Below are 24493 nucleotides of genomic sequence, written 5' to 3'. Positions count from 1 at the left end.
AGGAAAAACAGAGCAATAAAATGCATTTAATCATTTCTTTTTAAGAAATGAAGAGAGGTCATTGGATCAAACATGGCAATTACAACAACAACAACAAATAACAGCCATGATATTTACAGCAACATTTGTAAGTCAACATAAAAACTGCAGCCAACAGCTGTATTTTGATGGGGACTATTTTAATCAGAGGAGCAATGCAGATTTACAGACTGTTTGGAGCAGCAGGAGCAATGTGCTGTTTTGTTTTTGGGATTTTGTTTTTTTAATTAAGCTCTGTATTCATGGACAGCCAATAGGCTGGAGGCTCAGTGTTGCGTTTACTTTGTCTGTTTGTTAACATACATTGCTGCTGCCCCCTGCAGGTGCCGGTGGCTCACTGCTTCGGTCCCGCCGGTCAGAAGAAACGTTTCTGCTGCGTCTGCAGGAAACAAACAGAGGGAAGCACGGCGCTGCGCTGCGAAGGTCAGACCAGCACCATCACCAAGTAGACCAGTGGATTAAATCTCATGAGTGATTTTTTTATTAGCGTGTGTGTGTTTGCGTGTGTGTGTTTCAGTGTGTGAGCTGCATGTCCACGCTGACTGTGCCATCTTCACCTGTGCCGACTGTCGCAGCTGCCAACTGGACGGGATTCTGGAGCAGGTATCGCTTTAAAAAATATCAGTATAAATATAAAGTGTTTCCAACAGTAAGCTGGACTAAAACTACGTAGGCCAATGCTACAGTTTTCAGTCTGACCTCATGGGGGCGCTACTGCCTCATGTTTCTTGTGCCTAAACTCGCAAACAGTGACACAGAAATGTCACTGAAGATGAGGACTTTCTCTATGACGTTCACAATCAGATCATAAAAGGGCCGAACCAGAGAAGTTCAGTCAGTTTGGTTAACAAACGGGCTCTTCTTAACTGGCACAGAGATGCTGTGTTAAGGCCGTGTGTTATGTTGTAATGCACAAAAACACCACCAGAGGGCAGGCTCTATAGGTGGAAGATGCAGCTGAGCTCAGCGAGCTGTGAAACATGACTGCTGGAAGTAGTTTAGAGTAGACTCCAGCTACGTGATCTATCAGTGAGCCGTTTGGCACATCGATCGCTTTAATAATTATTTTAGGTAGTTTAATAGTTTATTCTGATCCCTCACATCCATAGCTATGACGACTTTATTGTAGATTTTTATTGTATTTCTTTTTAAAATACTGACTTTGTTAGAAGTAACACAAGGCCTCTGAATTTATTCTCTTATATAATACCTGCTGCTCTCTGGTGCCAGCTGAACCCTCAGCGTCCACTCATCTCGCGGTTTTGGTTGGTGCTTGTGCAAACCTGAAACTGTGTCTAACTCAGTTAAAAACACAAACAGGAAATAAAGCAGTCGTGGTGGTCGTCTCAAAGTGTTCTGCATCAGTGTTCTCCATCTCTGTGCTCCTGCAGTGAGCGATCACTGAGACGTGCTGAAATGACCTTGTCTCTCACGCTTCATCCCTTGCTTTGCACGCGAGGTTACCAAAAAAAACGGGCGCATGGCAGGGATGCTCTGTCCTCTGGCATCTGTGACATCATTTTTTGTGACAACAATGAAAACGATCAGTCACTCCTTGAACTGAAGAGCAGGAGCTTGAGAAAGTTCATGCATCAGTATTTTCCACTAAAGGAGAGGGAAGTGTCACCAAATGCAGACTTTGTGATTAAAACTGCTGTGAATATTGAAGTGTAATACCATGTGCACAAGATGAGATAGTAGATATTTCCACCTTAAAAAACGAAAACAAAAATAATTGATAACTGAATTCCTACCTGACAAATTTTCTATAGTTTGAAATGTAGGTAGCGCCCACTGTGCAGCTAGTCTATAATAGAAACTGGGCTCTGTGAAGTAGTGATATTGATCAGGTCCAGTCAGTCTGACTTTAATCAAAGACGTTGTAAGACACTTCAATGAGGATGTCTGCTGTCGGTTCAGTGTGTGTAGCTCGATCAAAACCCATCGATCGCTCACAGTCTGGATAAAAAGTGAAAAGCATGAAGCTGATCTCCTGCAGAGCTGATGATGGCAGACAGGCTGACAACAACCCCGGGAAGCTGTCGTCGGGTTTCAGCCCATCTATTCACACAGTGCACTTTTCTTTTTCAGTGCTTTCCTCCTCACAAATATGACATTTCATTTTTACATCCTCCTCAATTAGCTGCGGCTGATGGGGACTATTTTTAGCGCTGGACTGAAACTCATTCTTTTCTTTCTGCTCCAGGATACATACCACCACCACTGGAGGGAGGGAAACCTGGCGTCAGCGGCAAGGTGTGAGGTTTGCCGGCGTTCGTGCGGGTCGTCTGACGTCCTGGCAGGGATGAGGTGCGAGTGGTGCGGCATCACGGTGAGAATCAGCGAAAAATGTGTCAGTGTTGATTTCCTCTAGGGTGGGGTTTAGGTTGGGTTTCAAGCAGCTCAAGTGCTAAAACATGCAGTGCCTCTAACGTCCAGCAGAGGCTCCAGTCCAGTCATGACACCTGTACAGTTGATGAATTAAATTCCATTAAGGTTTAAAGCTTCACCCCAGCTAACTGGAGTCCCTCCATTCCCAGACTATTCTCTTCCTAAATTTAAATTGAACCTCTTTGAGATCATTTAGCTGTCTCTGGTCCTGGTGATACAGAAACTGTTAACAAGTAAAGGTGATTCCTGAGTCTCCACAGATCCACCTTACCCCATAGACCAGGGGTGTTGAACTCCAGGCCTCGAGGGCCAGTGTCCTGCAGGTTTTAGATCTCACCCCGGGTCAACACACCTGAATCAAATGATTAGTTCATTACCCTCTGGAGAACGTCAAGACATGTTGAGGAGGTGATTTGACATTTAAATCAGCTGTGTTGTAGGAAGGACACATCTAAAACCAGCAGGACATCGGCCCTCAAGGCCTGGAGTTCGACACCTGTGCCTTAGACTGTATATATAAGTTTCTGGACTCAATATGAAATTTCAGCTGTAGTTTTTTGTGACCTCTTTGGGAACCAAGAGCACCCATATTTGGATCAGAGGGTGGCATGCGTTATCAGCTAAACTACCAGCTAATGCTAACTAGCTTGGTTATCAACCTAATTTACTTACTTAGAAATGCTCCAAAAGGCTCCAACAGCACAAACACAGTCCAGAGGTGCAGTTCAAGTGAAGCCCTGCTAGCAGCTAGCTGAACTGTCAGTCAAAGAGGCCACGCCCCTAATAATGTAAATTTTAACACTGTACAGGTGTTATGAAGGGGGGATTAGCTACAGATACTAAAGCAGTGTGTGTATCAGGCTGTAAACGTGTCTATTTCTGCTGTAAAGTTTTAACATGGAGTCTGTGGGGACTGACTCGCTGCTGGAGCCCCTTGTGGGCGTTAGAGGAACTGCAGGTTTTGGATTTGTCTTCCACCCTCAGACGATGAGGCTGATAAAACTCTGAGATCACGGGTGTTACATGATGTTTCACTTCCCTGAGCTTGGTGTGTGTAAAGTGACATGTTGCTTTCCCTCCCGCCTGCAGAGCCATGCAGCATGTTACCTCGGCATGCCGGCAGAGTGCACTCTGGGACGTCTGCGCTGCATGCTGCTGCATCCGGCCTGTGTCCGCCTCGACTCCAGAAACTTCAGCAAGATGCACTGTTACCGCATCGCTGAGAGCTGCAGCCACGAGCTGGGTATGCACACAGTGAACCCCGCCTTACAGAAAATGTTCACACTTCAAAAAAAATAAAGATTTACATCATCGGGAGTTAATGGGAGGCAGGTCTGCACAGCAGGAGTGAAACAAACACACATATGCTCCTCCAGACCACATCCTTTGACGCTACTGACACAAACTGTGTGAACCGCAAACGCTCGGCTCGTTTCCTGACAGCTTCACTGCTGATCTGAGCTGTGAAACTGAAAAAAGATGTTTTTAAAGAAGTCAGGATGTGAATAGTGCAGACAAACATCCAAACGCCGAGAGCTGAAACACGAGCCCCTGCAGGTTTCAAAGGGCCAAATCGCAAAATTCACAAAAACACTTCAGGGTGTTTCTGTTTTCCAGAGAATTCTTCCAAAATAAAACTCTTAACAGCAAAACAAATCAAAGTCAGAGCTCAGGAGGCTGCGCGTGAAGAAAGGCAGCAAAGTCAGAAACAGCCAGAGTTCATTTTCATCCTCCAGACGATCTCCAAAGTCTCACAAGATCTGAACTCACTTTTCTACTCTGTTTGTAGAAAGAGTTGAGACACTGGAAATTAAATACAGAATTTGATGATTTTAAAATCTGTATTTTATTCACAATAGAACACAGAAAACATATCAAATGTGTAAACAGAAAAATAAGATATGAGCTAAAACTCACAGGTTGGTGAATCTCTGCCCATCGTTACTTCTGAGAAACTCTGCCTCTCTAAGATGCTCTTCTTATACCCGCTGTTTCTGTTTAGTATTACTTACGTTTCCAGCCTTTTCTTGCTGCGTACCAACATTTTGAGACTTGTTTCTGCCATCAAATTCAAATTGAGCTTATAATTTTTGGGAAATCTCTCAGTTTAAACATTTGTTCAATTGTGAATAAAATATGGGTCTATGAGATTAACACATCATTGCTTTGTGGTGGTTGGTGTTGTGCTTCTATGCTGAAACACCAACTGTTGTGGTGCTGTCAGAGTCCTTTTGTATTTTTTAATTGATTGCTGATGCTTTGAGTTGATGCACCTGTATGAAAGGTGCTGACAAATAAAGTCAAACAACAACTAACAGTAATAAACATGGAGCTGAGACAGACACAGCGGCCTCCTCACAGTGATTGTAAAGACGTTTGTCTTTTTCTTTCTTGGCTGGTGATATTCTATTACTTGACAAATCCACAAACTAAGATTTCAGACGTCAGGCTCTAAATGAGAATAAGGTGAGCTGCTGATCTGGGTCTGTTTCAGGTTGTTCCAGCTTGTTGAAATCTGATCAGGAAGTTCTGTGTCCAGTAAACTGTCTCACCTGACCGGCTCTTTTCCTCCATGTTTCCATTAGATAACTCCGATGATGCTGATCTCTCTGCTGCAGCAGCGCCAGCGTCCAAAGATGGTCAGCCGGCTGCCTCAGAGTCAGGTCGGTTCACCGTATGTCTGTATACAAGCTCCCTTTGTGTTTCAGAGGTTTTATTAATGACCGACTGGTGGATGATACAGCTGTGGAATAACATTTCTGCTTGCAGATGTTGCAGTCACATCTGGTTGTGTCTGGTTTGTTTACTGTGACCCACAGGTAAACAGTTTCTCAAGGTGTTTGATGGCGACGATGCAGTCAAGCGCGGTTTCTTCCGACTGGTCTCAATCACAAAGAATGAGGAAGTGGTGGTAAGGGCTCTGCTTCCTCCCAAAAACCTGACACACACACAGACACACACACACCAAGACAGGTACTACTACCTCTTCTACCACCGAAATCTCACACAACTTTCATGGAACACAACTTTCAAAATAAAAGCAGTGAGCTATAATTCTGTAAAAGCTATTTTTAGTAATATGACACAGAATGGTGTCAGAGGAATATCCCGAAAACCGTGACTAATCTTGCTTCTCAGTAAGACTGTGTCTAACTTTGACCTTGGTTGGATTTGAATATTAATTAAGGAAAGATTATGAAATGAAAAACCAGGATTTACATAATTAAATAGTTACAGATATGAAAGGCTTAAAACCCCCAAACTTATGAGTAAAGTCAAAATTATGGTGTAAATGGTTTAAAAACTTTTCATATACAAATTAACAATAAGTTACAATAAAAACAAATCAAAATTTGACTCAAACTTAAAAGAAAAAAACAAATCAATAAATTAGAAGATGACAAATGATAAAACTAAAAAAAAAATAGTCAAATTTCTTTGATTAAAAAAAGTAAGAATTCTTTAAAAAAGTTTAAATTTTGTCCCAAAAACAGGAGAACAGTCAAAGTTCAGATTTTAAATCTTAAGTAAAATAAATTAAATAAATAAAATTCATAACTGTCAAATGAAAAGTCAACATTAGGTACAGCAATAATTGAGAATATGAAAAAAGATTATGAGCTAAAGAGTAAGGCTTTTAAGTAGTGACAAATTGAAACCAAAATAAAGACTGTAAACTAGAAAGTGAGTTAAATGCCTGAAAAAATATACTTCTTTTTAGGCATTTAAAAAAACAAACAAAAAACCCCCATAGCTCTATGATACCTGTGTTGTCCTGCAGGAGGCGGCGCTGAGGGCCTTCTACCTCCCCGACGACCCTCAGGACTTCGAGCTGCACGAAATCGGCGGCCCACAGCGTCTGCACAGCGACGACATCCTGAACCGCAACGGCAGCCCGGACAACAGGAACTCGCTGAAGGACGGAGGCGACTCGTGGCTGCTGAGGGCAAAACCCCGAGTCACTGAGGTCATCAAGGTGTACACTGACTGGCCCAAGTGAGTTTAGTCAGGAACTCACAAGAAAGCAACCTTTTGTCATGTACTGTGTATAAGAGATGAACGTAGCCACTGTGATGTCACCCACTGGTTGAATCACGAGGTAGCCCCGCCCACTTTGATTGAATCAAAATTTCTGACTTGATCATCGTCCTGTATATAGTCCTTCAAACGAATGACTAATGAGACCATAAACGTGTACAGCCACAGTTGTTTGCAGCCAGAGGAGTCGCCCTCTGCAGGTCATTGGATTTAATGCATATTTAAGCCCATCAAACCTGGAAGCTACGTCCACCGTTACACATAGAGTCCCTGGTTTTTGTCAACTAACTGTTTTTGTGTTTCAGGTCAGGCGTTGCTTTCATTTCGGTTTCCGTCTCAGACAGCAGCACGACGTCCTCGGTCCTCGCCGAGGTTCTCAGTAAGCTGGACAGACAGGTAAAATTACAAGTGTTAGACGCGTCCAGGCTAATATTAATGCCTGAATGAACATGAGCAGGACATTTGAGCAGTTTATACTTCAATCGGCAATTTGAGCTGTTTATGTAAGTTCAGCCCTGAAACGACTGATGGTGTCGATGATATGTGCGGTTTCAGGAGGAAGATCTATCAAAATTCTCTCTGCTGGAGGTCTGCATGAGCAGCAAGCAAGGTGAGAACTACCCGCATGAGGAAAAACAAAATCACATTTTGGTGACTGTGAAGAAAAATAACCCAACCTGCAGCTGACCTGGAAAACGAGTATGAGCACTGCGGTAGAGCACATATTAATGCTGACACGATGATGATGCGGTGTTATTCATATGTCCCTATTACATCGTTTATCACTCAATCACGGGCCTCTTTTCTACAGCTCGACCAAGCAGGACCAACTACAGGAACCATATTGTTCTTGTACAGATTTAAATCTTATTTTATTATCACTATTAATAAAAACCATTCATAGATTTAAGTTTTAAAAAAAAAGCTTTGTCTAGAAAAACACTCACTGATTTCAAGCTTTTCATAGAGTTCAGCATTCTGATGTATGAGCCACACCTATACGTCTACAATCTTTTATTTAATACTTATTTCTGGCGAAACTTTACACCGGAGTACCAGTATGAAGGTCAGAAATTGCAAGGGTAAAATTTTAATTGCAGATAGTTTAGATTACAAATTTATTTATGGTGAGAAAAAAATTTTTAAGTCACCGATTAATTTAATATAATATAATATAATATAATATAATATGAATCAGGTCTTACAATCTTACTTAAATCTTACTTTGTACAGCCATTAATAAACAATTATTGAAATAGTTTTTTAAATAGGCTACGCCCATATTTGTTGCATTTCTGACCACGCCCCCTATTTTGAGATTGCCTTTAAGCCACACCCAATACAGCTTTTGATTTTCTTTTGTTTTATGTTAAACTTACTTTTTGAGACGCTCAGCCAATATCAAATTTCAGCCATGTTCTCAGAGAACATGCATGATCACAATGAAATACATTAGGTCTCTAGAACACGTCAGAGTGGGGTTTTTTTGTAGATCCATTTTTGAAGTGGTTCGTGGTCAGCGTGGAGCTGCTTCTGGCCCATGAATATTTTCAGCTCAGTTTAGTGTTTTGAATACTTCACCCACACCTGAGCTGCACACAGTACAAGCCGCTGTCATTCTCTTCATTTTAAACATTACGCACCTTCTTCAGCGCTTCTAAAACCATAAACCTGGACCTTAGAGCAGAGCGTGGAGTCTTGCCATGCTCTGCAGAAGCTCTATGTGATACCGGAGAAGGTCATGACCTTTCTGTCTCTGTCATCCAGTGCAGAGACAGACGCTGACTCCTCAGGAAAAGCTTCGGGACAAACTGCGGGAGATCAGGAAGGTAAGAGGACAAACAAGATTTCATGAACTTTCATAAATGCCAACGCTGAGAATAAGTGATGCATTTAATTGTTGCCTTTTGCACATCCAAAGATTAGTGACTAGCCACGTGTCTGAGGTCAGATTATATGAATATATTCGATTATATTCACCAAGTTAGGGTAAGGTTTTGGTAGCGCCTGCGTGTCATTCTGTCTGTAAACACGATAGCACAAAATTTTTTGAATGAATTCTGATAAAACTCTGTAAGAGTGCAGAGTGGGCTGGTGTTGGCGGTCCATTAGAGCTTGGCTTACATCCACTGAGGTCTTTAACTTCATGATTAATTGGTGGAAAACTGACTTAGAAAACATGGTTCAACATATAGAAGGTCTCGTCCAACATAATTTGACCTCTGACCTCTCCTACAAGGTCAGTAGATTGATGTGAAGGTCACAGTGGTAACAGGAATATTTACAGCTTTCTAAAGCTACGTTTCCATTGTTGATTGTGTTTATGGTGGAGTGAGTACTGTCAACAAAAAGAGGATGAGCTGCATAGTTAAAAGTATTCTGCAGTATAATGTTGTATAAAAAGTTCTGTTTATTGTCCTGTTATTTACAAATCAGTATTTATTATCCGTTACCAGCTCCTACATAATGTTTGCTACGCTCACCACAAACCTCTTGAAGTATGTTTCATAAGAACAAAGAAAAGAAGTGTTTATGAGCGTTTACAGCTCAAACACAGCATGAGGAAGAAGTGCACCGCAGCCTGCTGATGCTTGATGTGTCGACAGATTTAGCCACACTGACCTCGGGGTTGTTGGTACACAGCATCGTTTCACTTCTCTTTTTTATTTTGATTATACGCTTTTAACACCCAGCTTTAGTCTGGAGTTTAATTTTAGTTACTGTAGTAACTCTGACAGAGACACGTGTCACTAAAATAAACATCACTTTTTTTCTTCTTCTTTTTTTTGCATTATTATTATTATTATTATTACTTTAGTTGCAGGTATATAAGTCTGCTAAGCTGGATATCCGAGCTGCAAATATAAACATTTTTACAGTATAAAAATAATGGTTTCTGCAGAGGGTGACACTCTTTGGTTTCTCTGTGGCAAAGCCGCCAGCATCAGTTAGCTGATTCTGCTTCTTTCGGCGTCTCCTGCTGTGCGTGGTTAGGATCTGCAGTCCTCGCAGGGATTTCAGTCTCCTCTCGCTGTCAGACGTTTCCATGTGTTAGACAAACGTGTTAACCACTCCACTGTGGAGCCACTCGTTATTCAGTTTGCAAAATTCATCTGCAGGTGTTTACATAATCTTTTATTTTGTCTGCATGTTTTCTGTTTTTGTGACCATCGAGAGGGAGAGGGAGGGGAAACGTAGAGATGACGGGCAGGTAAAGGTCGGGGACTCGTGGTCTGCATCCTAACCGCTTGCCTCGAATTCAGTGAGCTTTGTGGTCATTCCTGCGTAGTGCCTCAGTTAGATCGTAACCATAATACAGAATAAAAAGATGGTGGACGCACCCTGACGTGGTGATGTGGCGTCGCGCTATGTGCAGGTGTCTCTGCGGCAGATGAATCAGACTCGGTTCTACATCGTGGAGAACAAGAACCGGGCGGTGCGGGTGGAGCTGCTGATTGGAGGGCTGCCCCCCCTGCTCACCACAGAAAAGTACACGCAGCTGATCGAGGAACACCTCGCCATCAAGAGTGAGTCGCTTTAAAAAACGCATGCTTTCCTTCTGTGGCGCCCTCTGGTGGGTGGATGTGAACCAAACGTGATTAAAGCGTGTGACGAAGTTAAAAAGTGAAGCTCTGTTGTGTTTTTATTCAAACCGAAGTTTTATGTTCAGGCTCATTTCCCCTTAACTGTTAATTTCAGGTTTAATTCTGCCGCTCTGACTCACCTGTCCTCCTCTTCCTCTCTGCAGGTCACCTGGTCACCATCAGCAATTTCTATCTCAATCAAGGTGAGTCGTCCGTCATGAAAGCAGCCTGCTGGGCAGGTTTGAGGACACATGTAGTCTTTCCTGGCCTCCTCCTGCTCAGATCACCTTCTGTAGTTTTCACACTGGTTCTGTCCCACGAGGACTTCTTGTGTCCTTATGGGTAAATAAATTTGAACACATCTTACTGAATTTATGTCAGAAGAAATCTGTGAACTGCAAGCTAACCATGGTGAGAGTGGGAAGCAGGACTCGAGCGTCGCCTGATGGACAGAGACGGATAAATACATGTTTCTAAAGAGGACGGGACTCTCTCTGAAATGCGCTGCTGTCCAGATCAGTTAAATGGTCTTCCTGACTCACTGACGCTCACTTATGAGGTGTGATCAGAAAGTTCTGGGGAGTTTTCCATAAAAATCTAAAATCTCTTTTTCAAGGTCATCTTCAGGTGCAGCTGAACTCCTGTGGCTTGTTGAAATGGTGACTCTTCAGCTGTATTTTTCTCTGTGCTCAAAGGTGCAGTGAGGTAAACCTGCTGAGCAGGTAGGGTGCGTTGAACACTGCGTTGAGTGGTGGCATCATTGGCGTCGTTTCCTTCGGTTTTCTCCGTCAGAAGTCTGTGTTCGCTGTGCAACCCTGGGGGACAAATATTTAAAGAAATGATGATAACGCTGACGGTCACACTGCTGGCCCGATGAACCTCAAAACCATGACTTTGTATTATTTAAGAGCAAATTCTTTCTGATCACACCTGGTTTCCTGTCTCAGTGATGAATGTTCATATTTAACACAGTCAGAGTTTCTAATGATGAGCTCAGTGCGTACAGATCCCACAGCTCAGCCTTAGTATGCTCTAAACACTTGGTTTCAGTTGGCTTTTTGTACCATTGGCTCTATATGATGTCACAAAGAGTTATATTCCTAATATGGTCATCTCAGACCTACATGCTCCACCCCCTTCTGTTTAAACCTATAAGGTATGGCTGTCTTAGAAGAAAGTTAGCAGCAGCTGATTTGAGATAAACTGAGGGTCTGAGACATCAAACTCAGATTTTTCCTCTGTGTGTGTGTGTGTGTGTGTGTGTGTGTGTGTGTGTGTGTGTGTGTGTGTGTTGTAACAACCCTTTTGGGTTATAGCACCACTAGGGGGGGTTGCCCTACTGTTGTAGTAGTTGTGGGGGTCTCCTAGTGGGTGTGTGTTGTTAGCGGCAGCCATTCCATGCTGCTCATGTTCCATTGTCTGAGGAAACACCTTACTGTTGTAACGGCCTGGCGCCGACGACTACCGAACCCCGCACATGTATGTATGGACAGAGTAGAGCCGTGGAGACCTGGCTTGTATGGTCTTATGTTGCTGATAATGAATAAAGGTCTGTTGTTTAATTTAACTGACTGGCTTCGAGTTATCCGGCTAACCTCCACACCACATGCCCGCTGGACCTGCTAGCCGCTCCTTCCTTGCCAGACTGCTGTTACAGTGTGTGTGTGCGTGTGTGTGTCCAGGTGCGGTGGTGTTGCAGATCTCGTGTTTCGCTGAAGCGGAGAGGATCTACATGCTGACTAAAGATACTTCGATCAACAACAAGACGCTCACCTCGCTGGTCATTCCGGCGATCACGGTAACTGTTGTTCAAATACGCCTCATTAAACTCGGGCTCTGTGAACACACTCTTAGCACGAGGAGTTTTGGTGTCTTCTTACCGAACCGAGCAGATGTAATGAGGCTGCGGTGCTTAAAGAGCTCCAGGAAAATCTCTGGAAACAAGCACACTGAATAAAACCATTCAGCTTCCAGATGTCTCTTACCTCTGCCCAACATCTCACCAGCATCGGGTTTTCCTTTCAGCAGAACACGCTGGGAGCAGACGTGTGTCCTCTGCTGGTGTTTGTCAACCCGAAGAGTGGCGGTCTGAAGGGGAGAGAGCTCCTCTATGGTTTCCGGAAGCTCCTGAACCCTCACCAGGTCTTCGACATCATGAACGGAAGCCCGCTGGCCGGGTGAGGACAACAGCACACCTCCTCGGTGAAAGCAGAGGATTTTCCGACGCCGTCACTACTTATTTTATAGAAAAAAACTACAGATCATCACTGTAGACACAGCAGTGGGTTTGCAGTTAGCAGATCTCTTCTGATTTCTGGTGAACTTTTCGCCTCACTGGAACCATAACCAGCAATAAATTTACTTAGAGACGAATTATTGTTATGTACCCCTTCATAACACCTGTACAGGGGGACGTTCTATAACTCACCTTACAGTTTAATTATTAGGGGCGTGGCCTCTGTGACTGGAATAAATGTGCTGTTGGAGCCTTCTGGAGCTTTTTTAATGCAGTTATCTGACCAACCTGCTGTGAGGTTAACTATTTCTAGGATTTTATTTGGATGTTTTTTTTGTTTATCTGTGTCGTGTCTAATTCAGCTAGCTATCATTAGCTGATAACTTAGCTCCACTTCTGGGAGCCAAATATTGAGATAATATTAAGGGTTCAAAATGGTGGAAACCAGTGGGTTTCACATGTAGTGTGTGACACTTACTGGCAAACCTGGCAACATTTCCATCAGTATGCTGCAGACCGGATTTATCACCATCAAAGTTAAAAGGTGATACAAAATGACGTTTGCCTGTTTATTTATGATGTTATTGTTATAGTTTGTTAGTAATTGTTTAGGTTTTAACCTAATTTTTAAAATTTGAAACAGAAGAAAACTGAAGTGGTTGTGCTTTCTAGAAAGAGTTGCAAACAACCTCAACGCCATGCAGAACAACTGAAAATAAATATAAGACTGCAGGGGGATGCGACAGAGTACAAAGAGATGAGAAATTACCACAAAAAAGACACAAAACAGCTAACGAGAGCCACAAAAACCATTGCCAAGTAACATAAAAGCATCTCACGGAGCCACAAAAAGCTGAAAAAAAAAGCATTGCAGATTCAACCCAGCAGCAAACAGTGAGGCTGCTTCCAGTCTGGGCAGGTAGTCTGTGGAGGGGTACCAATCTCCTAAAGACATTTGTGAAGTTTCAGTCGGTGTCAGAAATGTTCACCTCGTTTTAAATTGTGGTCATCGCAGTAAAACTGTCTCTACTGTTCGCTCTGCAGCCTGCACACGTTCAGGGAGGTTCCCCGGTTTCGGGTGCTGGTCTGCGGGGGCGATGGGACGGTGGGCTGGGTGCTTGGAGTGCTGGAGGCTGTAAGGCACAAACTGACCTGTCGCGAACCGCCCATCGGCATTGTACCACTAGGAACAGGTGAGACCAAACGCTGCTCCTTTTATTTGTTTTCTAATGCAAAGACGAGTTCCTGTTGAGTCGATTTGGGCACTTGGCAGTTTTTAACTTGCTGGTAAACAGTTGAGTTTGATTTGTGTCCTGTCAGGTAACGACTTGGCTCGTATCCTGCGGTGGGGTCCAGGTTACAGTGGTGAGGACCCTTACCACATCCTAGTGTCGGTTTATGAGGCTGATGAGATTCTGATGGACCGCTGGACCATCCTGCTGGACGCCCAGGATGTCTCAGAGGATGGCAAAGAGAACGACTTCTTGGAGCCACCCAAGGTCCGATCCAAAAGCATTATCATTATTAGATTAAGAGATAAAACATAATTTCCAAAAACCTGAAACATGTTCGTGGTCTAGACTTTACAACCAGGCAAAAGTCCATGAACTAACAATGGTCATGGTTAGTTCAGATGCATCTGTAACAGCTGGAACAAGAAGTTCCACTGACTGCTTCCCGAAAGCCAATCAGCTGAAAACATCCTGCAGTCTGGTCATTCTCCTGATGCCAGAAGTGAAGTACAAGCTTGTTGTTGCCATTTGATTCAGTTTCAGCTGCTCACAACTTTCCTTTCATACAGAACAGAAAGGATCTGGACTTCCTGGGAGTTTTGTTCATGTTAATTTGTTCCAGCTATCAGCTGAACTTTGGAGGGAGGTGGTTTTTCTCCTGGTGTGTAGAGGGGCTATGATGTCATCCAAAAACACTCCACTGATGTTTTTGCACAGCTGATGCCAGAGCGAGTTAGGAAAAACCCATAAACCCAAACAAACTGTTTGTTAATTTTAAGGATATCTATGAACTCCACAAGCTACGGTAGTTTCCGCTGCCAAGGTGGAGCCCAATGGTGGTCGATGATTGTTTGACAACAAGATTATGCACAAATTTCACAGAACCCGAAGGGAGGTGGACAGGACACCTCCCTTCAAAGTAAAAATGTAACAAGCCGTTAAATTTTGGGATCACTTTAGAGGAAAAAGTGAAATAAATCATATTAGCCTCGGTGGAGATCTCGGTTCTCTGGGTATCCCTGTAGTTCTTTTTGTTTTCACAAGTTAGGGTTGGTTTAACTTCGCTCAGGTTGTGGATGTTTCCGTTTTTTATACAGATGCTGTGGTGGAAAAAATGGATAAAAGTATCATGGAAGTATCTGTCTTTCCCTCAGATTGTCCAGATGAACAACTACTTTGGTCTCGGTATCGACGCGGAGCTCAGCCTCGACTTCCACCTGGCTCGAGAGGACGAACCCGACAAATTCACCAGCAGGTGAAAATTTATGAGAGAGCCAGAATTTTGTGGTCGATTGTAATTTCCCATTAAAGTTGACGCTTTATGAATAAGAGTTACGATTGTTTTCTAGTTGACATCTAGTGGTCATCAGTGGTATTGCACTTTACAGAAAGTACTGGTGCGTGTTTCTGACAGTGAAGACCACGTTTCCAATCAGCCCTTTTGCTTCCTGTCTTCCACAGGTTTCATAACAAAGGTGTGTATGTGAAGGTAGGCCTGCAGAAGATCAGTCACACCAGGAGTCTCCACAAAGAGCTGCAGCTTCACGTGGATGGGCAGGAAGTCCCATTACCCAACATAGAGGGGCTAATCTTCCTCAATATACCAAGGTAACACACACACACAGACACACACACAGACACACACACAGACACAGTCTTGACCTCACGTTCATCTTCTTGTGTGTAGTTGGGGTTCAGGTGCTGATCTCTGGGGGTCAGAGGTCGACAGTCGCTATGAGAAACCCAGCATCGATGACGGCCTGTTGGAGGTGGTTGGGGTCACAGGGGTCGTCCACATGGTGAGACAATTTAGAGTGAAGAAGTACAGACTGGTTTTATCCAGAGGGTTTACCACACTGTGTGTGTGTGTGCACAGGGCCAGGTGCAGAGTGGTTTCCGTTCTGGGATTCGCATTGCTCAAGGGAACTACATCAGGCTGACATTGAGGAAACCGATACCAGTCCAGGTGGATGGAGAACCGTGGATCCAGCCGCCGGGACACATCATCATCTCTGCTGCTGGACCAAAGGTACACTCCGTTTGTCCCTGCACGGCTTCCGTAGTGTTGGTTTTTTTACTTTAGTGAGTGTTTTTTTCCATTTTTATAGAAAATAACATTTGAACATAAGACAACAGAAGAAGGACCGACCAAACAAAAAAACAGAAGGGGGATTAGGCCATCTAGGTAGAAGTTTGACATACACAAGGTTACAAGTTGAAAATTATGTACAACTCAGATACATATTATTACCAGAGGTAATACAAAGGAATACCACAAGGCTCTAGAGTAATTTCTCAGTAAGAAAACATTTACATTTCTTCCAGTATTTTTCACATTTTTCTGAGGACAGTCTCAAGGAGGTTAGTCGCTCCATAACGTGAATTTCGTGTGTTATTTCTGTCCAGTCCGAAACAGTTGGAGGTTCCCCATTCAACCACTTGCGTATTATAGCTTTTTTTGCTGGCTGCCTGTAATATCTGTAGCAGGTATCTGTCCTGTTTCTTCAGTCCAATTGTTATGTTGCCTAAGTAAATGACACTGAAGCTCCCCTCCACCTGTAACCCAGTTATCTGCTTGGTTCTTTCAACCACTTCTGTCCAGTAGGGGGAGATTTTAGGACATTCCCAAAAAATATGGAAGTGGCCTACTGAAGTATATCCACATTACCTCCAACATTTACTATGTTCAGCATTTTTACTTCGGAGTTCTTTAATCTTAGGGGTGATTTAAAAAAAAAAAAGAGAAGCTCTGAGTATTTTTCAAAGCCATGAATCGGAGCTATGGTTTCACATATATTAGACCAATCTTCTTCAGATAGGTTTATTCTGCCTCTTTCTCCCATCTGAGTTTAATGTAAGTGGTAGAGTTTCCTTTCTATCTGTAGTATTGAGTAGGTCATAGAGATTTGTTTTTTTGTCAGTTTCCCTTTACATGCATCTATAAAAATTTGAACTAAAGGCTTTCTCTCCTTGGACACAATAGCTGTATTAAAGTGATGTCTTAATTGGAGATATCTAAAGAAGTCACCCCTCTCCAGGTTGTTACTGTCTGACATTGTTGAAAGGTATTTAAATCTTTTTCAGATGATATTTTCCAATATGCAGTAATGCCAAAGTTGCACCAATATTTAAACCTACTATCAATTTTGCAGGGGTGAATTCTGTGTCATATGCTGGCCAGTGTAGTATTCTTGCATCACTTTCAAACATTTTGTCTCTAAGTAACCTGAGCCAGATCCTCAGTGGTACTTTTATGCAGTTTGATACTTTGCAATAATGGTTTATCCCCGAGAATAGCCGGGAGAGGAACATTCCATAGTGTTTGAATGTTTTTGCTTTGATGTCTCTTTACTGAAAGAAAACAAAGTTTTCTCGTTGTACTACGTATTTTAGTTTATTCAGGATGTTTGAGGCATGCACTCTTTGGTCTTTCGTAGTTAATTCAAAATAAAAAGCAGCTGGTTCTTTGACTTTTGTTTCTAAATTCACAAACTGAAATTGAAAACCGTGACTTCTGGAGTCATCCTGTTCCTCAGTGTTTACAATCACACCAGGGAAATCGTAGCCAGAGACTGTGGCACAACCAAAATTATTGTGACCGCGTGCAAAGAACTCACGATGTCGTCGCCTTTGAAATGGTTGCTTCAAAGACGGGGATCAGGTCTGCAGCTAGTCGCAGTCAGTTTCAATCTTGAAATCATCAAGATGGCAATGAAACAGCAATTAGACAGAGTTATCTCTTATCTGCTATCAGTCTGTGATTGGATGGGGTGAAGTTGGCAATTACATGCAATCTTTTTGTGAAAATACAGCGATTATTGTGATAATCGGCAAAAACTGCAAATTAAACTGCAGAAATTAACTTAAACTATTAAGTCCAGACAGATCCTCATGGATGCTAATGATTAATTCATGTGGTCTCCTACAGTTTGCATAGAAGTTACTACTCTCCCGATGGTACTTAAACTATTAAAAGTGTGATGCGAATGGGAAATGGGGAATGTCTTCAACGTAAAAGTAGAACCTTTTGTAACATGTTAAGTTCTATGGTAAAGAGCAACTTTACTTTGGAGATGATCTTTACAGTTGTATTTCCTGTAGTTTATCTTTACATGTAGCTTGTTATATATTACGTATACACCTGTAGATGATCTGTGTTTTAGTTTGGAGCCGCTCCTTGAATATGTTTGTGTGAGGAAAAAAACTTTGTTTGGGGGTTTTTAGGGTTACACTTCTGTTGTCTTCTGCTGTTTGTAGGTTCGGATGCTGAGGAAGTCCAAGCAGAAGCAGAAGAAGTCATCAGCTAACATGAGGGACGGACACTCGGATAGTCCTTCTTCCAGAGATGGACACTGACCCGATCACCCGATAATGGCCATCCTGCCTGTTATCTGCCTCCTGCTACTGCACATGGGTAACCGTTTTGGTGCCAGCAGCCAGCTGTGAATTCACTCATGTAGTTTTGCAGCGACACTAACGGGCCGCAGACGGACCACAGACTCGTGGACGTTTACCGTCTTGCAAAGTGGGAGAAAGTCATGGATCACTTGGGATTGCATTTCATGCCTACTGTCCAGGCGCCGACCATTTACAGAAATCACAGTAACCGTGGTTAATAATTCCACTCCTAACTTTTTTACTTAACAGTAAATAACTCACAGCAAGATGTCTGCATAGACTGCAAAATAAATTGTGTTGAATTTTGACCATTTCTCAGTATGAATAAGCTCTGCGCTGGAAAAAAAAATCTAAACAAGTATTTAAAGTGTCTGTCCGGACGTGACTGTATATGTGCAGTAAGTAGCAGTACTCAGTGTCAGCTGATATATTATATAATAACTTTAGTCGTGAAAAATAATGTGCAGCTATAGAATAATTATGACCTCAGTGTTGTTCTGTTTGTCATCAGAAAATATGAAGAAAGCGGATGCTGAAGACAGCGACGGGCAGTTTTTTAAAAAAAAAGCTGTTACTACATAATGTTTCTCGAAAGCAGTAATTTCCTGGGAGGCCCCACTACCCTTCTTCTTCTTCTTCTTCTTCTTGATTTCTTGTATGAAATCCTTTAGTAATATTTACACACAGTGTAGAAATTTTACACTATTGAGCGTAATTAAAGTCAGATCAGGGTGAGCTATGCTAAGCAGGGTTAGCTGGAAAGAAGAACTGTTTATTTTTGACGCTCACACAGATTAGTCTTGCAGTAAAGCTTGTCTTACATAGAAATGTGTTTACTGGAAAATATAAAACAAGAGAAACTCCAAGATAATTTGGAATAATTTTAAAAAATACCAAAGGCCACCTAATAATTTAGTTTCAATCAGCAGAAGAATATATATATATATATATATATATATATATATATATGTACAGTATAACATACAAGTGCAGATTTCTTATAAGAACTACAGAACATCCAGTTAGGATAGCATTAAAGAGACAAACATTTTTCTGACAGGAGCCTGTTTTGATATTTTTGATGTTTTAATTTTTTACGTTTTTTAATTTTTATTTTACAGAAGTGTGTGATGGCACTTGTTCAAGCCCTCAGGTTATTTGAGATACTGAGAAACAACCCAAACAGTGGCCATTTAAATCAATTTAATTTTGAAAATTGTGTACCAGATACGAAAATTAGCCTAATAACACTCCTGTAGCAGTTAGTAACTGTGCCAGCTTGTTAGCTAGTTTTTTTTAGTCAGTTGTGTGCATTAAGGCACATTGAAAGTATGTTTACTAAACAGGATTTTTGCTTTTGTTCATTAAGTTAATTTGCAGCTAAACAAAACACAAACATCTTGAAGATGCAAACTAAGTGAATGGTTACTTAGCTAGCACTAATCTTTACTTTTGGCTAGTGTAAAAGCGTGACTAATATTTTGTAACCTGAAAATGATTCATTTGAGTCCGTTTTTAAAATGCAGAGGTCAAAACCACTCAATAAAAGTTATTTTAAATTTTTAGACATTAGAAAATTAACTCACTGTGTGCCATTTTAGTTACAGTTGCCAGCAATTATCTAGAAGACCTGTTACATTAAAAGAGCTTACTTCTAAGCTAGTTTTCTCAATAGTAAAATTATTAGCTTAGCAGGCTAGTTAGCTACTTTAAAAAAAAGTAAGCTATTCAAAGATTGAATTTGTTCATTGTCCATATCAGGAACTAAAAACTGAAATAAAACTCTGTTTTCATTTCCTGAAAATTGAAAAAAATGTAGCTAGGTAATGTAAGCTTAAAATATTAGCTAGGGTAACTAGCTATAACAGAACTTTGCTATGTGTAATAGTAATATTAGGCTACTTATTTTATAAGTCAAATTGAGGGTTTCAGTTAAACTAACCTAGATACTATAGTGTTAAGCAAGCTTATAAAGATAGCATATACAAATGAAATAACAAATTCAATTCGTCTGAATGTTACTGAAATAGAAAAGGTAAAAAGGTCAGTGGTAAATGTAACCAATGAGGTCAGGTATAAAGTAATTCAAATATTGTGTAAGAGGTGTGTTGACCTTGCACAACAATCTAATAAATCGAAATATTTCATTTTCAGTACCACTTTGTAGATGATGCTTTCGTCCGATCTAAATTCTGTATTGCTGAATTTATCCAAAAATCCCAACTTAATCTAAACCAGACCTAAAACAACAGAGCCAGCAGAGTCCAACCTTAACTTTTATCTCCCCCTTTTTGCTGAGTCCTGCTCTTTAACCATAAAGGAAGGACTCAAAGTTGAGCTCCATTTGGCATTTTAAAGACTCTGAGAGAAGGGACTTAATGAAAGGGGCACTTTGTTCATATTCCCAGAGTATGAAGTAGCTCAAAACTTTGAAATAGACTAAAGATGCTATGCTGAAGGTTCCAGCTCTTGATGTAGCCTCAAAAACATTCAATAACTGTACTTTGGCTGTAACTTGTACACTTAAAATCAACGTGTGCTTAATAGATTTATTTTCATGTTATTTGGTGCTAGAAGATAAAATATGTATAGTTGTTCTGTGCTTGGTTTGAGATTCGAGGATGTTGTTTTTATTTTCTAAACCTTAAAATGAAGTTTATGAAATCTGACTAATGAAGGTGAAATACCTCTCGATGGCTTCATTCAACCCTTTTCTGCAGTCGCTCTTTTGGCCAGTTTCCACCATTCTACTGTTTTACATGTTACCCGTTTTTTCGTTTTTCTGTCTCATGCAAAGTTTCTGCATTTCAGTGTTGTTAGATATTCATGTTAAATATCTCCAAAACTGAAATACTGAATTTCTATTCAAGTCAGTTTTATTTGTATAGCACCAAATCACAACAGCCACTGCCTCAGCTAAACATATGTAAAAGTGATTGGAAAAATTAGCATTTGTATGCCTGAATTTTTTTTTCTTTATCAGTTAACCCGTGCATGGCTACAAAGTACAGCCTGAAAGCTCTATTAGCTGCCCCTTGGTAGGCCTCCTTAAAGTGGCCAATCAAGAGGAAGTGGCTTTTTAGCTCCTCTGGAGTCTCAGAATAAAAGTATAGAGTTTGGAAATAAGCAGAATAGGTCTCCTCTGATAACATCACATGTGGTTAGTATATAAAGATAAATTAGTTGTTGTAAATGCTGAAAACCTACCAAATTATGATTTATAACTCTTTAAATTTCACATTTCCTGGTTTCCCAGACTCGTCGTCCACAAGTGAACCAGACATCAGCTTGTAATAAAAAGAAAATGAAGGGTGGGAAGACACTTTCATACACAGCAACATTTAATTTTGGTTCACCTATTCTAGAGAAACAAACTGCAGAAGCTGGTGGACACACCAGGAGGCGCTGCAGAAAAAGGGTTAATAATGAACAACAGCGAGGGTTTCTGGCTTTAAACAGAGGTGCAAGTCGACCTCTGATTGAAGTGCGTTCAGGCAGGTTGTGTTTTCCTACACTTGATGCTGTGTGTCTACTGGCAGTAGGATGTAGCTGTGTAACTGTACACTTATGAAGTACTGTCAGAGTGTTTGTTACATGAAGTACTGTAGCTTTGTTCCATGTAGAGCTGCGTTTTTGTGCTTTTACAGCAGCGTTTGAGCTCGTCTTCACTGATGACGATGAGTAAAACTGCTGCAGTCACACCTTTGAAACACTGCATACACCCACCAGTCTTAATGTGTTACCACGTTCTTCTGGTCAGTGAGTCCTCTGTGTTAACTTTTCGTTAAAGGTGGTTGATTCTGTTTTAGTGTCTCCACAGTGGGCAGGAAGTGTAACTTCTCTGCAAAAGAACTACACCAGAATTCATCCTTAAAATGGATTCACAGTTTGAAAGAGATCAAAACCAGAAGACTTGTTTTCAAAATTGATGATAAATATGTTTAATTCTGCTGATGGGCAGAAGAATGTCTCGCACATGTTTTGTTTTGAGTAAAGAGTTATGGAATAGCATTGGACCAAACCACTGTGAGGCCATGGGGGGGGGGGGGGGGGGGGGGTGTCTATAGTTATATAGCTATATAGTTACAGTTACAGCGAAGCATTGAGAACAATGGGAGTGACTATCTGGATGTGACGACACTTTTGAGAAGGGCCTGGTCCCCACCGCCCCCTTCGGCCACACCCTGTCTCCTTTAAAAACAGTTCATCGCATTGTTTCACCTGTTTGGTCTTAAAGAAGGTCCCAGCTGAAAGGCATGCAGAGATTTTGGGTCACTTTCTCACATTTCTGGGGAAGCCTTCATTCATTTTTGCCACACTGTAATTCGCACCGTGCCATACGAGTCTTTCTGTTGTGTCAAACCTCGCCGCTTTGACTTTCTGCTTCTCTGCATCCGCCGTGCCTCCGTTGTAGTGTCCAAAGTATCAGACACCAGGCCGAGTTCGGCGTGGCCTTCGCGCCTCGACGCCCTGAGTGCGCTGATGTTTAACGTGTGTGTTTCCTGCTGGTGCAGTGGTGTGTTCACTTCTGAGCTGATGTGCCTCCAGTTTTCTGTTGCTGTAATTCTCTCTGAATAGATGATTTGTCTATTTTTGCAGACAGAAGCTGTTTTTTTAAGTTTTAACTGTAAATTATAAATTGCACTAATTGTTTTACAGATGCTCTTAGATGTGACGTTCAGGTTATTATGAATGTTGTCATAACTAAAGCTAATTGTCTAGCATATATATATATATATATATATATATATATATATATATATATATATATATATATATATATATATATATATATATATATACATACGAGTTTAAATTATGTGTCTAATTGTAATAAACTAAAGACCGACTAAGAACTAAGCTTTGGTGGTTTGTCTGGTATTTGAAGAAGAAAACTGTGAATAAGAACCTGCTGATTTTGTTCCACAGAGTTCACACTTTAAAGATTAATAATAATAATAATAATACTTTTTATTTAAAAATAGCGCCTTTCAAAGCACCCAAGGACACTGTACAACAGATAAAAACACAGAAACTGGAAATATACACAATAATAAGAATAACAGATAAAGTTAGAGCATACCGAGGTTTAAACATAAGCAATTTTAAACAGATGAGTTTTGAGGATGGACTTAAAAAGAGGGAATGAACTAATATTTCTGAGGTCGGGGGGTAAGGAATTCCAAAGTCGAGGGGCAGAGCAACTAAAAGCCCTGCCCCCCCATTGTAATCAGACGAGCGGAAGGAATAGAGAGAGAAAGAGAAGATGAAGATCTGAGGCACCGGGATGGGAAGTTCATCTGTACTAAATCGGAGAGGTATGGTAGAGAGAGAGAATGAATAGCCTTAAATGTATAGAGGATTATTTTAAAATGGATGCGAAATTTAACCGGGAGCCAGTGAAGCTGCTTCAGGATTGGGGAGATGTGGTGGGTAGAGGAAGTCCTAGTAAAAATACGGGCAGCAGAGTTCTGGACACGTTGGAGCTTGTTAATAGATTTTTGTGTAAGGCCAAATAATAGTGAGTTACAGTAGTCAATTCGAGAGATAACAAGATTATGGACGAGAATGGCAGTGGCATGAGGAGTAATAACACAACAGAAGACCATTTGTGATTCTCCAGGCACAGGTAAATATGAAAATCAGGGAAATTAACATTTTAAAATATCTTTGAATTTTGAGATATTTTGAGCAGAACCAGGCTCAGGGAGAAGGAAGCCAAGGAAGGAAAGGAAGGTCTATTAACACATAGTGAGTGAAGAAGAAGCACTCAATGCATCATGGGAATCCCCAGCAACCTACACCTATTGCACCATAATTAAGGGAGGATTCAGGGTCACCTGACCCAGCCCTAACTATATGCTTTAGCAAAAAGAAAAGTTTGAAGCCTAATCTTAAAAGTAGAGATAGTGTCTGTCTCCTGAATCCAAACTGAATATTTGAATCCTGTAAATCTGCATCTAAACCCATGAATATTCAGTTTCACATTCCATTAAATGGTTTTATGTCTGTTTCTTATATAATGCTCCATTCTCGTCTGATGGAGCATTCTAGTCGAGCTAGAAAAGCACGTGATCATTTAATCATTATAAAGAGTAAATGTGACGATTAGCATTAGCATTCATTTTGTAAATCAATTTTTGCTTTTTCATGTCACCATCCACCTTTGAAATAAGAGGCCACGCCTCTAATAATGCAAACTTTAAACCTTAATAAAACAAACATTCCACCTCATACAGGTGTTAAGAAGGCAGAAATTATCTACAGACCCCAAAACAGTTTATGTATCAAGCTGTAAACGTGTTTATTTCTGCTGTAAATTTGAAGATTTTTAACATGGGAGTCTATGGGGACTGACTCACTGCCGGAGCCTCTGCTGGACATTAAAGGAACTGCAGCTTTTTTCTGTTTCTTTTTGTTGTGTTTTTTTACCTTTGGCGCTCTAGTTTTGGCTTCATTAGTTGACGCCTGTATTTCATGTGTGCTGGTGTCAGAGCGGCAACTGTGGTGATGCTTTGCCTGACCAGCAGGGGGCAGGTGGCGAACAACTCATCAAAGATGGCCTGCGAGGGAAA

The 24493-nt window shown here is 41.3% G+C and overlaps 1 protein-coding gene across 2 annotated transcripts in view; it reads left to right on the top strand.

Moving 5' to 3' along the window:
• dgkq (diacylglycerol kinase theta) overlaps positions 1 to 21970 on the top strand; it is a 31503-nt gene extending 9533 nt beyond the window's left edge. The window contains exons 3-23 of one of the 2 annotated variants that reach the window (XM_085471171.1): positions 363 to 462; positions 557 to 642; positions 2246 to 2371; positions 3520 to 3673; positions 5016 to 5093; positions 5250 to 5341; positions 6212 to 6426; positions 6774 to 6864; positions 7024 to 7078; positions 8236 to 8297; positions 9845 to 9995; positions 10217 to 10255; positions 11735 to 11850; positions 12081 to 12229; positions 13333 to 13481; positions 13609 to 13787; positions 14675 to 14775; positions 14982 to 15128; positions 15208 to 15319; positions 15397 to 15549; positions 17778 to 21970. In XM_085471171.1, the coding sequence (XP_085327297.1) occupies positions 363 to 462; positions 557 to 642; positions 2246 to 2371; positions 3520 to 3673; positions 5016 to 5093; positions 5250 to 5341; positions 6212 to 6426; positions 6774 to 6864; positions 7024 to 7078; positions 8236 to 8297; positions 9845 to 9995; positions 10217 to 10255; positions 11735 to 11850; positions 12081 to 12229; positions 13333 to 13481; positions 13609 to 13787; positions 14675 to 14775; positions 14982 to 15128; positions 15208 to 15319; positions 15397 to 15549; positions 17778 to 17876 (2454 nt within the window). In that variant the 3' untranslated portion in view covers positions 17877 to 21970. Of the gene's footprint in view, positions 1 to 362; positions 463 to 556; positions 643 to 2245; positions 2372 to 3519; positions 3674 to 5015; positions 5094 to 5249; positions 5342 to 6211; positions 6427 to 6773; positions 6865 to 7023; positions 7079 to 8235; positions 8298 to 9844; positions 9996 to 10216; positions 10256 to 11734; positions 11851 to 12077; positions 12230 to 13332; positions 13482 to 13608; positions 13788 to 14674; positions 14776 to 14981; positions 15129 to 15207; positions 15320 to 15396; positions 15550 to 17777 lie in introns of both variants that reach the window. The other variant, XM_085471163.1, reaches the window with a different exon arrangement.
• Positions 21971 to 24493: the final 2523 nt, after the last annotated feature.

The sequence above is a fragment of the Copadichromis virginalis genome, linkage group LG2 (genome assembly GCF_057382275.1).
Source record: "Copadichromis virginalis isolate Kocher_CV1m ecotype Utaka linkage group LG2, C_Virginalis_male_GT1.1, whole genome shotgun sequence".
In the NCBI taxonomy this organism is placed as follows: domain Eukaryota; kingdom Metazoa; phylum Chordata; class Actinopteri; order Cichliformes; family Cichlidae; genus Copadichromis; species Copadichromis virginalis.
This window is presented reverse-complemented; position numbering and strand designations above follow the sequence as displayed.